Raw genomic sequence first — 12,279 nt, 5'->3', positions numbered from 1 at the left:
CGAACTCAGAAATCCGCCTGCCTCTGCCTCCCAAGTGCTGGGATTAAAGGTGTGTGCCACCACTACCCAGCTCATTTTTCTTAAGATTTATAGCTGGGTGGTGGTGGCACATGCCTTTAATCCTAGCACTCAAGAGGCAGAGGCACAGCAGATCTCTAAGTCTGAGGCAGCTCAGTCTACAGAGCAAGTTCTAGGGCAGCCTGGGCTACACAGAGAAACCCTGTCTTAAAAACCAGAATGATGACAACAAAAGAGATTATCTTGTGCTTGAGTTGAGTTTGCCCTGCATGTGTGTGTGCACATGGGTGAGGTATTTGTGGGTGTCAGAGAAAGGTGTAGGGTCCTCAAATGGGAACTTCTAGTTCTTTGGAAAGTTAGTCATGTCAAATGATGTTTTGCTGGGGCACACAGGGGAAAGGATGCCTTGCTAAAGCAAATACGTGGAAAGACCTGTGCTGAAGGAGTAAAAATATGACTCCACAGACAGGGAAAGGAGCACTTGAGCCATGGTGTGGCTTGGCTTGCTCCGCCTCACTATTCTTCACTAAAGACACCCACGTGTTGGTGTGCCTTACAAGGCACTGTTGAGCTCAACTTGTGGTAACACTGCCATGGAGAGAAAGAACCTCACCCAAGAGCTGCTTGTGAGGTTCCGAGGCAGCTTGCCACTGTGGCACCCTTGCCTCAGGCTAGTCGGTGAGCCTGGCAGTTTCTTCAGGGCTGAAGTACAGTTGCTGGCTCATGCTGGATGACTGCCTGCTGAAAGGACTGACTGTAGCTTCCAGTCCTGCCTGGTGTCTGCCTGCCTGGAGGACTGGTCTGCAGCTGCTGAATTGTACTTGGTGTTTGCTGTGGGACTGAACTGCTGCCAAGAAGATGGAGCTCGCCCCCAAAGAAGTGTTTCTGAACAGTCCACTTCCCCCATCCTAGTAACTTTTCCCTTCCTCTACCTCTGCTGGATGGTGGCATAGAGAGGTTGAACCCTTATTAAAAGTAGGTTGCAAAAATTTTATGCCTACAGGGTCCCTTGGAGGTGGAGTTACAGACGGCTCTGAGTCAGTCTCATGCAGGTGCTAGGAAGGAAACCCAGGTCCTCTGCAGGAGTAGCCAGTGCTCTAACCACTGAGCAACCTGCCTTATATAATACAGTCCTTATATCAAATTTGGCAGACCAAGTATCACTGTGGAGCCCTGGCTGCCCTGGAACTGGATATGTAGACCAGGTTGGCCTTGAACTCAAAGAGAGCTGTCTGCCTTGTGAGTACTGGGATTGGTCTGTGACACCAGGCCCAGCCTTTTATACTGGGTGAGAGGCAGGCAATGTGGAAGCTGCTGGGCCCCAGAGACCTGCAGCAATCACGGAACTGAGGTTTGGTTGTGCCTCCTTCCTCACAGGCTGCCATTTCCCCTCCATTACTGAGAAAAAAGGACTCTCAGATGCCCCGAGTCCAACTCTGTCCCTGCTCCTAACTGGCTGAACTCCAGAATACAGATGGACAGGGGGATTCTGGGTCGTCATTAAATCAAAATGGACTGGAATCTGAGGACGGCAGCCATTGGCTGGTTACAGAGGTGACTCGTTGGAGATAGCAGCCATTTTAAAACACCACTGCAGACGCAAGACATCTGTTAAAAAGGTTCATTCTACGGGGACCATAGCTAAAGGGGAGGCCCAGGTCAGAGGAGCTCAGGGACAGTGGTTACTGACAGGTATCCCATAGCAGTGGCAGTGAGGACATTAGGCTGACGGCTTGTGGTTCCATCCACCCTCCCTTGGTCCCCCAGTGGTGCACTCACCTTCTCCACGTGCAGTGCCAGCTTCACCCCATTGTGCAGCCAGGACAAGGCCACGATGGGGTCCCCCTCCACCTGGCTGCCCACTGAGCTCTCCCAGCTGTTGGCCAAGTGGTCAGCCATGCTCCAACATTTGATCTGCCCGTCAGCATCAGCAGACAGGAGCCGGGACCCTGCGATAAAAGAGCTGTGTCAGGGGCCCTTCTGATAGGCAGGTAAACTGGAGGGTGCCCTTTCCAACTCTGGACTCCCAGCGGGCAGTGGACTTAGGACTGATGACCGAGGAAGGCAGCATAAGCTGCTCCTGCTCCAGGCTCTGAATTGGGAGCAAACCTCATGGCCTCACCTGACTGGTCCCACTCCAGGCAGGTGATGGCCTCACTGTGACCAGAGCTGACAGAGTGCACTTCCCAGGGGTGTTCCGTGTCTAGGATATGGATCATGTGTGTCAGGTCTGCAATGGAAAAAGAACATTGAGGTCAGTGTGTCTCATAGTGCCCATGTTCCCACCCTCAATGCACCTTTCCTATAAGCTGCTAATCCCTGGACAGGTTAACCTGTGCAGCCACAATGTCTCTTTCAGTGGCACTAACAATAGAGTTGGACAATGGTGATCAGTGTGTGGATGTCTGTTCTCCCACCTTGCTTTTCCAGGCCTCTCTAAACCCTCTAACTGGAGCCTGGCTCTGCCACCACAAGCCTTTCAAATTGGGACTCTGAGGAAATCTGAGGCACAATGGATCCACACCTGGCAAGCCCACTCACATGGTCTGGATCCCCAGGTCCCAGCCAGGTAAGGAGAGCCAGCACTCACCCTGGTCGTCATTGCGTAGGTCTGTGGTGAAGGCAATGAGGTTCCTGCAGGACCAGGCGCAGGCCAGGGGCAGCGATGGGCAGTATGTGCTCTTGGCCCATTTCTCCCATTCACACACGTAGGCCAGGTCCATCATACCCACGGCACCCAGCACTGTCCCTGGCTCCTGGGGAAAAGGGAGGCATTGCTCTATAGCAGCTCCCATCTAAAGCGGGTCAAGAATGTTCTCCAGCCCTGAGCTCACCCCTCCCTAGGCCACCTATCATCCACCCAGATCAGACTGAGCGCTAAGCACCCTCCACACACACAACCCGGCCCACCCTGCCACTTCAGTCTGGGCCTCAGTTTACACTCGTCCCCAAGCCTTGCCCAGGTCCTAGTAGCTCAGGCCCCAACCCAGCCCATGAATCATACCCTCAACAAGTTAACATCCAAGGCCCAAATCCTCAGTCTTTTCTTTTCCCCCCTTTGGTTTTTCGAGACAGGGTTTCTCTGTGTAGCCCTGGCTGTCCTGGAACTCACTCTGTAGACCTCCGAACTCAGAAATCAGCCTGCCTCTGCCTCCCAAGTGCTGGGATTAAAGGCGTGCGCCTGGCCCAACACCGAACTCAGAAATCAGCCTGCCTCTGCCTCCCAAGTGCTGGGATTAAAGGCGTGCGCCTGGCCCAACACACACCTTCCTCCCAAGCAAACAACTAACTTCAGCCTCCGCTTCTGCTCACTTTGTGACTATTAGGTCACCACTTCTCTGCATCAGTCTCAGTTCTTCAGCTCCCCAGCCCCCGACCCACCTTAGACTCCGCTGCCTAGGTCACATCCCTCTCTATCAGTCTGATTCCCTTAGGCTCCGTCCCTCCATCCAACTTCTGACCCTCAGGCCACGCCCCCTCCTCAGCCTACTGGCCTCAGGCTTCTCCTCAAGCTCCCTCCTCCCAGTCACATCCCTCCCACATCGGCCTCTACCCAGCAAGCTTTGTTCCCAGGCCCGCCTTCTGACCCCGCAGGCCCCGCCCCTCGGGCGTCCGCTCTCCGGCCTAGCCCGAAACTCACCAGCCACGCGTTCCGTACCCCGCAGCCCGCACCCCGCACTGACCTGTCCGCCCCGGACGCCCAGTCGGCCGGGCGGCCGCGGCCCACACTCGCCCCAACGCCCGGGATCCGGCGCCGCCATCTCTCGGCCCGCGCCGGCCCCCTCGCACAGACTTCTGGGAGAACCTAGGCTACACCCCTGCCCCGGTTAATTTGCATATACTAATTCCTAGTAACTATAGAGGTTTAATGTGCGATAAAAGACAAATAATCTGTTCTTTCTAATAACTGGCTACATTTTACACGATAGTCATAGCTTTCTCTAAGAAGGACAAATACTAAATTATTCGTTGAAAAAACAACGGACAGAAGAAAACTCACCGTAGGTGAGAAGTGATTCTATTTTGAGACTATAAATAATCCTTGGATAAGAGGTGTGTTTGTGCTCGCTTCGGCAGCACATATACTAAAATTGGAACGATACAGAGAAGATTAGCATGGCCCCTGCGCAAGGATGACACGCAAATTCGTGAAGCGTTCCATATTTTGTCCTCCCTCAGAGGATCTGACACACACCCTAACATCCTGATGTTGGAGGCCCACTCACATTTTTCCCATTTTGTTTCTTGACAGAAGGGCTCATTGCTCACTGTGTAGCTCAGGTTGGCCTTACATTGAGAGGTTCTCCAGTAACTGCCTCTGCCTGCAGGATGGCAGCGTTGTGCCACCTGCCCATGGGCTCCTACATGTGGGTGTGGGTGTGGGGCATGCCTGCCACAGTGCAGGTAAGAGGACATGGAACTGGTTCTTTTCTTCCTCAGACTGTCAAACTTGGTGGCAAGCATCTAAATCTGCTTAACCATTTTGTTGGCCCTCAAATGACTGTTTGAGGCAGGGTCTCACTATGAGGCATGGCCCTGGCTATGTAACCCAGCTGGCCTTGAACTCACAGAGATCCATCAGCCTCTGGCTCCTGAGTGCTGGGATTCAGAAGGTGTCCAACATGAGACCTGTCTATCACGTGGCCCAGGCTGGCCTCAAACTCACTTGTCACTGGTTACCATGTGGTTTATGTGGTGCTGGGGACGGAATCCACCTTAGACTCGGCTTTTTCAAAACCCAGGGCTTTGAGCATGCTAGCCAATTGCTTTCCCCACCGAACCCCAGCCTGGCCCCCCATCTTTAAGCATTTTTACATGTTGTAAAATGAACTAATGTTATATTGAGACTTGAGGTTCCCCCTCCCAGTCTCGTCCCCTCCCATACACCCCCACCAAACCCAGAGACAAACACACGTCCAGGACCAGAGCACCAAGGCTTTTATTAAAAGTGTCCCTTCCCCCAAGCACAAAGAATCACACGTGGGGGGGCAGGCCTGCTGAACATGTAAGAGGGGACAGGGGAGGGGACAGGGTACACAAGGTCAGAGGCTTCTGGCTGGAAGTCCTGGACCCCTGGTATACGGAGACGGGAGACGGAGGAGAGGGGACAATCTGAAAGGCAGGCACTGCCCAGGGGAGCTGGGAACAAGATACACACATCACCAAAAAAAAAAAAAAGCTTAAAATGAGCCCTTGAGACAAAGCTTGTCCAGGTTCAATGGGCACATGGCGTGCATACATGCTCGCTCGCGCGCGCGCACACGCGCATGTGCGCGCGCGCACACACACACACACACACACACACACACACCAAAGTGTTCTGGGGAGGTCAGCAGAGTCCTAGAGAGGACCAGCCACCCTCATCAGAGCTGAAACCTGGAGGGTCAGGCAGGGGTCACAAAAGAGCCCACCACCAGCTGGCGCTAGGTGTTTTGGTTGTGCCTCCCCACTTCGAAAGAGAAATTAAAAGAAATCTACCCCAAAACATGCCAAGTTCATTAAATCTGATTAGGAGGGGAAACAAGAAAACAGTCTGCTAACTCCTTGCCTGAGCTTCAGACCGGGCCAAAGAAAGCTAAGCAGAGAAAACACAGGGAAATGCCCCGGGCAGGTCTTCGCACCCAAATACAAGTACCAGGGTGGGGAGCTATAGGGCCCCATTAGGTCTCCCCACCCACATACAAGTACCAGGGTGGGGAGCTACAAGGCCTCCCTGTGTGATCTGGGACATGAAAGGGCAAGGGCAATGGCAAGGAGATTCCTGAAGGGAAGGGTGGTATTCAAATTCTGAAAGGGTAGAGGATATACTATTAGCAGACAGAGGTCTGGGCCGGGAGAGGTGGCCGGCAGAGGCTCTGCCATCATTGCTGGTCCAGGTAGGCAGACAACAGAAGCTCCGGAGGCAGGAAATCCAGGTGGCGGTTGCTGACCTTCATCTGCCTCCGGCCCTCCAGGTCAGCACCTGCGGAAAAGCCATTTCGGACTGGAGGAGCTGGGCCAGAGGTTCAGTGTGTGGAGGGCTCCCTGGCATGCATGAGCCCTGGAGGCTGGGCAATCAGGAGTTCAAGACTGATCTCGACTAATACATATAAATGCAATGGAGGCCAGCGTGGACTACACCAGCGACCCTGCCTAAACACCTAAAGAAACCGGATGAGGGTGGTCTGGCTAGCTGTGAGCTGTCTTCCCACTTGGTTCAGACCACAGCTCAATTCAGAGAGAAACCTCCCACACACAGCCCCTCCCAATTCTCCGGTGTGTGAGACTACAGGCAGGTGTGGAGGCCGCAGCATCCTCCCACATAGGGAAACCGGAAGAACCAAGTCCAAGGGTTGCCATGGACACCGTCACCACAGCAACTCTAAGCAGGAAGCAGAGACAGGTACTAGCAGAGAGAAGGACCAAAGGGGGCACCTGGAGTGATGGAGGAGGGCTCACAACCATCATTATTAGTGGGCAGAACAGTAACTAGGAAACCAGAGGGCAAAGGCCCGTTTCTCACTGGACACTGGGAGCCTGTGTCCTTTTCCCGTCCTGGTCTGCGGCAGTCCCTCAACTCCAGATTTCACCAACCCCACCTAGGTCCCCTTCCCTGGAGCTGTGTGTGGATGGAGTGAGTCTGCCCACTGGAAACCCAGTTAAATAAACAAATACCAGGACTTTATGGCTACTTCTCTGCTATCAACCCATCCCAACACACCCTGGGGGTCTCCCGCTAGGGGATCCAGCCTCGGCTTCTCCGGGAAGAATGGGGGTGAAGGGGCAGTGGGGAGCAGGTACTCACTGGCTGAGATGAGATCCATGTACTGGCACACAGCATGAAGCAGGAGCCTCTCATAGCTGGGGAGGAAGGGCCATGAGAGGCTGAGCTAGAGTGGAGACAGGAGACCATGCCGTCCCCTCCTCAGCCCCCGTACCTGTTGTCCAGCATAGCAGTGTACACAGCTTGGGGGGACACGGAGAAGAATGCCAGCAGCCGTTCCTCCCAGCTCTCCAGGGTTTCCTGAGTGGGTAAGAATGCTAAGGGGTCACATCAGGAACATCAAGTATCCAGCCCTGTCTGTTGCAGCACTCACTTTCGCTTGCCCAATCCTCCTCCTCCTAACCACTGCACCACCTGCCCCTCCCACGCAGAATCCTGTCACCTCTTCACCAAGACAGAATGGAGACACGGAAAGGCCAGGTTGAGAGGAAGGTGGGGCACTCACCATTGGGATGCGGCTGCGCTTGAGCACGGACCTCAGGCGACGGCTGATGCGCCTGAAGCACTCGTGGGGTGTGAAGACAGGGTCCTCTGTGAAGACAGCAGATGGGGGAGGGTCCGGATAAGCCCAGGCGCACCCCCCCACAGCCTAACCACACCCCCAGGGAACCCCACCCTGTGCCCAAGGTGACCAAGGAATTTCACAGCTACAAGGCTCTGCCCATCTGTAGTTTGGCCCCGCCCCCACCCAGGCCCCACCTCTCCGCCGGTCCTCCCCGCGCCCAGGGCCACGTCTCCGCTTGCCCTGGCCCTCGTCCTCCAGGTAACGGAGTACTCGCTCTTGCTCCTCTCCCGAGCGGTTCATAAAATCATTCCAGACCTGGAAGACAGGTTAGCCGTGAGGCTCCTGGGTCTATTTCCCCACTTGACAAGTGGTCACACGAGGCCACCTGGCACACAGGAACCTGTCTGTAAACCACTCGCTCACATGTGTGCAGCATGAGCTGGATGCTGGAACTGGGGTTTCGAAGGATGCATAAGACGTCGAGCAGGCACGACCCACTCATACGCCATGGAAGCCCCAGTGTCATGTTGACACACGTATAAAGTAGTCTCCAAATGGGTCCTTTAACACGAAGAGCAGATGAAGCCAGGATCTGGCAGCATCCAGGGGAGGGGTAGGGCACATCTCAGGGGCTGCACGGGGCCTTAGGGTCTCACCTCCACATAGGTGGCATTGCTGCAGGCCTCTGCGAAGATGCCAGGTGCTGCAGAAGGAGTCAGGTCCCCGTCTTCCACCCCTGGAGGGCCCCCAGCGGTCTCCAGCAGGGTTAGGAGGTACTGGGCTAGAAGGAGACAGTCTGTGGGTTCAGGCACCATTGGGTCCCCACTCACTTCTACTGTACCAAATTTTGTTTTCTTTTTTTCACCCAGCCTGTCTCTAGAACCTCATCTATCTCTCCCTGCCTTGCTGAACTCCTATGCACCCTCTGAAGCCCTTATTCTAATGCTTGACCAGTGTGTGTGGGAGGGTGCTTCATAGCAAGGGAAATACATCCCACTCCCTGCGTACTGTTCTCCAAGCGCTGTAGACTCTTCCGTCCCTTAGCTTTGGGCACCAGGTCTGAATTCCGCACAGCCTGATTGATAAAATGTTGCTTGCGTCTGGAAGCTGAGACCCTCTTCACCTGTGAGCCGCTGAGTGTTGGGAGGCAGCCAGGAAGGGACCTGTGTATCAGATGAGGACATTATCAGGACCAAGAACAAGTCTGCTCAGCCTCCTTGGCCACAAGGGACTTCACCCCCAGTCCCACCCCAGGACACAAGTTTTGATGCAAGAAGGGTAAACTGAGGCTCTGAGAAAGGAAGGCACGGGCCCAGTCATACAGAAGAATGGTAACCTCTCTGGTCACCTTCAACCTTCCAGATTTAAGCCATAAGACACCAAGGCCTGCCCTCTATGTACTCCAGGGGTTGGACGCCAAACCCCCAGAAGAGGACCCTCAGGCCCCAAGCGCATGTCAACCAGAACAACCATGGGGTCTCAGGATGACAGCCCAGAGCAGCTGCCTGGCACCACAGGAAGCTGGGGGGGGGGGCAGCTAATTGCTCCAGGAACTCCTTGGCCACCCTTAGAGCTAACTGCCCAGCTCCTGAAAATGCTGTTAATCCTGCAAAGGGATTAGGGGGGCCCAGAGCTCAGGCCTTTGCTAGGCAAGAGCCCCAGGGAGGTTGGGGGGGCCCCCCGCCTGCGAGAGGAAGATCAGCAAACTCAGAAAGGCTGGCGCCAGGGTCCCCATCAACACCATGTCCGTCCTCCTTCAAGTGGGGTCAGGGCCTGGAGTTTCAGCTCTGGAAGGGTATGTCCCTTTATCCCTTCAGGCCACCCAGTGACTGGACTGAGGTCTCAATGGACCTGCGGGGTTGGGAAGGGACACCTGCCTGCCTGGCTCCCTCCCAAGAGGTCAGCCCCTCACCTCTACACCAATCCTATGCCTACACTCAGGGTTATATCACCTCTGAGGTCTGAGGCTGGGCCACTTCTGCCCAGCTTCACCCCTGCAGCTGGTGAGGCCTGATAACAAACCACAGCGGCCCTACAGGAAAGCCAGACAGACAGCAGGGAAAAGGGCTTGGAGGAGTCTTCCAGATAGATGTGAACCTGGGTCCCTGGGTCCCGGCTTGGACAGGTAGCTGAGCCCGCTCACACCAAAGCCCGCCAGGCTGATGAGGCGCCTGTCCCTGAGCCCACTACGGCTCCCTAGTACTCCCCCTAGGTGAGCCCTTGATGCCCTTGGTCTGGTACTGCAACACACAGTCTGTGATCAGTCCTAAAGGCATTGGGGCGTCTCTACCTTCTTGGGGGCCCCAAGAGTCCCAGGAAACAGAATTGCTCCCTGAATGAAAACTTATCAGAGACCTCCGCACAAACGCCTCTCCGGGTTCTGCCAGATTCGGGTTTGTGTGTGAATGTCACCTCCCAGAAGGTGGCACAGCCCCGTCCAGTCAGCACTTGCTGCTGCTGCTGCTGCTACACCAACTGGGAACCAGCTGGCCGGAGGTGTTTACTCCTCAGCTCCTCCTCACTGAACCTCCCTAGTGTCCAGCTGGCAGCTCCTCTTAGGCAGACTCAAGAGGTTTGCTGAATGAATAAACCTAAACTTCTGGAGTTTGTTGAATGAATACTGTTTTCCCTGTAACTAGGCCACTTTATACAAAGTGAAGCTTGGCCCAGAGGAGGTGTCTTACACCTCAGAGTGTGACCAGCACCCATGAGGGGTGGCTGGAACGCAAAACGGACTGGGCCGAATCCGGGGGGCTGGAGTCCTTTTTAGCATCCAGCTGGCTGAGTAATGGGCTCATCAAGACACACCTCGGCTACAAACACACCCTTCTTTGGCAAACACTCCCGGAAAGGGAGAGAACCCACTTCCCCAACAGGAAGCTGGGCGGAGGTGACTCAGGCCCTGGACACCCAGCAGGCAGGTGGATACCTGGGTGAGGCCCTGTGGGAAGAAGTCACCAACACCTACACTTAGTTACGCTAGAGCCACAGCAAGGACACTCAAGGCAGCTAGGCATGATCCTAGGAAGCTGACGCAGGAGGATCAGCTCATGGTCACCCTCAGATACATACAGAGAGGGAGGCCAGCCTGGGCTACCTGAGACTCTGAGTCAAGTAAATAAAAACAAAACACGGGCTGGGGAGAACGGCTCAGTAGTTACAGCGATGGCCGCTGTTGCAGAAGGACCAGGGTTCTGTTGCCAGCACTAACATGATGGTTCAGAACCATCTGTAACTCCAGGTTCCATCTGACCTCAGCAGGTACCAGGCACACACATGGTGCACATACAAACATACACAGACACATACATACACATGTACAGACAAAATGCCTATAAATGTAAAATAAAATATTAAAAATAAATAAATAAAATCCAACGAACAAAAGTAGAACCACACAGAACCCCAGATTACTGGACACCGTGGGGAAGGAAGGGCTTTGCCACCACACCCCGAGTCTGAGAAAGAGTCAACTGCCCACATTCAGATGGGGGAAACCAAAGCACAAAAAGACTCAGCAAGCTAGCCAGGGGCCAAGACAGCTCTTGACCTACAAAAGTAACCGTTAGGGCCATGGGTCATAGGACCTGAACTCCTGAGTAGCCCCAACACCCAGCCACACATCACTGCTCCAGGCTACACCACATCCCACCACTTTAGGAACTGACCCCCAGAGACACTGAGTGACCATTGCCAGGGCAGCGGAGGCAACGGGGACCACAGAGAGTGGCTGGGCAATGCCCCTGGCAGCAGCTCTCCCGTCCAGCGGGATAGGAAGGGGAATGAACAGGGTAACTGCCTGTGGCCAGGTCAGTAAGTCCTCCCAACTGAAGCCCAGAGCAGGAGGCCCCACCATCTGTGGGAGAGCAGCCACGGAAAGGGGTGTGGGCGGAGGAGCGACATGCATCCATGGGGGAAGGTCGGGGAGGAGAACATAAAGGAGGGGAGCAGAGGAGAGAAAAAGGAGGGGGGGGAAAGAAAGAGACCCCAACGTGGGGAGGAGGAGGAGGAGACCCCAGCCTGGGGAGAAAGAGGAGGAGACCCTAGCCTGGGAAAGAGGAGGAGACCCCAGCCTGGGGGGTTGGGGAGGAGGAATAGGAGGAGGAGGAGGAGGAGGAATAGGAGGAGGAGAAATAGGAGGAGGAGACCCCAGCCTGGGCAGGAGGAAGAGAAGACCCTAGCCCTGGGAGGAGGAGGAGACCCCAGCCCGGGGAGGAGGGGGCCCCGGAAAGAGGTCCAGCCCCGCGGCCCTGCTCACAGCCTGGTCCCCCCGCTCGGGGTAGCCTCCGGGCCGCCTTCTGGATTGTCCAGAGCCACCATGGCCTGCAGCCGCTGTTGCAGCCCGGCCGGAGGCCGCGGAGGAAGTGACGCGCGGGGCGGAGTCTGCTGCGGCTCGGGGCGGGGACAGCCCAGCAACGGCAGCGGCTGCTGAGCTAGAAGCTCTGCCTCGGTTTCCCTCTTTGTAGACAAGGGGCGGCGTCACCCACCAGGACTTGCTGGGGACCAGAGAGGGACTGAGGGCAAAGTCTGAGCCACCCGGGAGGAGACGGTGGGGCTCACCGGCCCGGGGGCGACTGCGGAGATGCGAAAGGCTCCTTGGGGCGCAGATGCGGGAGGGGTGTGCGAGCCCCGGGAACAGTCCCGGAGTGACGGAACACTGCAGGGGACTGAGGCCCGTAAAGGAGGCCCGGGCCGCAGACCCAACACCTCCAGACCACGGCCTGTGAGAGCTAGCCTGGTGAAAAAAAGCAAAGGGAAAGCTGGCCGTGGTGCACGCCTGAGCTCTCAAGAGGCTGAGGCAGCAGGATCATTGGAGCTCCAGGCCTAAGCCACAAAACTTAATCGGGATGGAGGGCCTGGTGTGGTGCACCCCTAGCCTAGCCCTGGTTAGACGGAAGCAGGAGGATCAGATCTTCAAGTCATCATTAACCAACAGCAAGTTCAAGGCCGGCCTGGGCCACGTGATTTTTTTTTTTTTTTTTTTTTTTTTTTT

At 55.5% G+C, this 12,279-nt stretch overlaps 2 protein-coding genes and 1 non-coding gene across 4 annotated transcripts in view; 1 reads left to right on the top strand and 2 right to left on the bottom strand.

The window, feature by feature from the left end:
- Positions 1-3,850, bottom strand: part of Med16 (mediator complex subunit 16) — a 13,370-nt gene extending 9,520 nt beyond the window's left edge. The window contains exons 1-4 of one of the 2 annotated variants that reach the window (XM_031349689.1): positions 3,702-3,850; positions 2,609-2,774; positions 2,141-2,248; positions 1,798-1,967 (exon numbers count right to left, since the gene is read on the bottom strand). In XM_031349689.1, coding sequence (XP_031205549.1) covers positions 1,798-1,967; positions 2,141-2,248; positions 2,609-2,774; positions 3,702-3,779 — 522 coding nt within the window. In that variant the 5' untranslated portion in view covers positions 3,780-3,850. The remainder of the gene's footprint in view (positions 1-1,797; positions 1,968-2,140; positions 2,249-2,608; positions 2,775-3,701) is intronic. The other variant, XM_031349690.1, reaches the window with a different exon arrangement.
- Positions 3,851-4,079: 229 nt separating this feature from the next.
- On the top strand, positions 4,080-4,186 carry LOC116076648. Its single transcript, XR_004113047.1, has one exon. It is a non-coding gene; the product is annotated as a U6 spliceosomal RNA (small nuclear RNA).
- A 753-nt stretch (positions 4,187-4,939) lies between these two features.
- R3hdm4 (R3H domain containing 4) lies at positions 4,940-11,680 on the bottom strand. Its single transcript, XM_031350039.1, has 8 exons — positions 11,545-11,680; positions 8,295-8,449; positions 7,943-8,067; positions 7,481-7,601; positions 7,227-7,312; positions 6,936-7,021; positions 6,803-6,858; positions 4,940-5,980 (listed from the first exon to the last, which is right to left on the bottom strand). The coding sequence occupies exons 1-8, from the start codon at positions 11,604-11,606 to the stop codon at positions 5,880-5,882; spliced, it is 792 nt and encodes a 263-aa protein (XP_031205899.1). The 5' UTR covers positions 11,607-11,680; the 3' UTR covers positions 4,940-5,879.
- Positions 11,681-12,279: the final 599 nt, after the last annotated feature.

This window comes from Mastomys coucha, unplaced genomic scaffold (assembly GCF_008632895.1).
Source record: "Mastomys coucha isolate ucsf_1 unplaced genomic scaffold, UCSF_Mcou_1 pScaffold4, whole genome shotgun sequence".
Taxonomy (NCBI): Eukaryota; Metazoa; Chordata; class Mammalia; order Rodentia; family Muridae; genus Mastomys; species Mastomys coucha.
Note: the sequence above shows the minus strand (reverse complement) of the source record. Positions and strands in the feature narration are given on the sequence as shown.

Excerpts from the sequence above, each read along its gene's own strand:
- R3hdm4 (XM_031350039.1), bottom strand. The coding sequence starts at position 11,606 with ATGGTGGCTCTGGACAATCCAGAAGGCGGCCCGGAGGCTACCCCGAGC. Across the intron at positions 8,068-8,294 it reads TCTACAGCGCTTGGAGAACA|CCCAGTACCTCCTAACCCTG; the intron begins GTACGCAGGGAG and ends GTCTCCTTCTAG. Across the intron at positions 7,022-7,226 it reads AGCGCAGCCGCATCCCAATG|GAAACCCTGGAGAGCTGGGA; the intron begins GTGAGTGCCCCA and ends TTACCCACTCAG.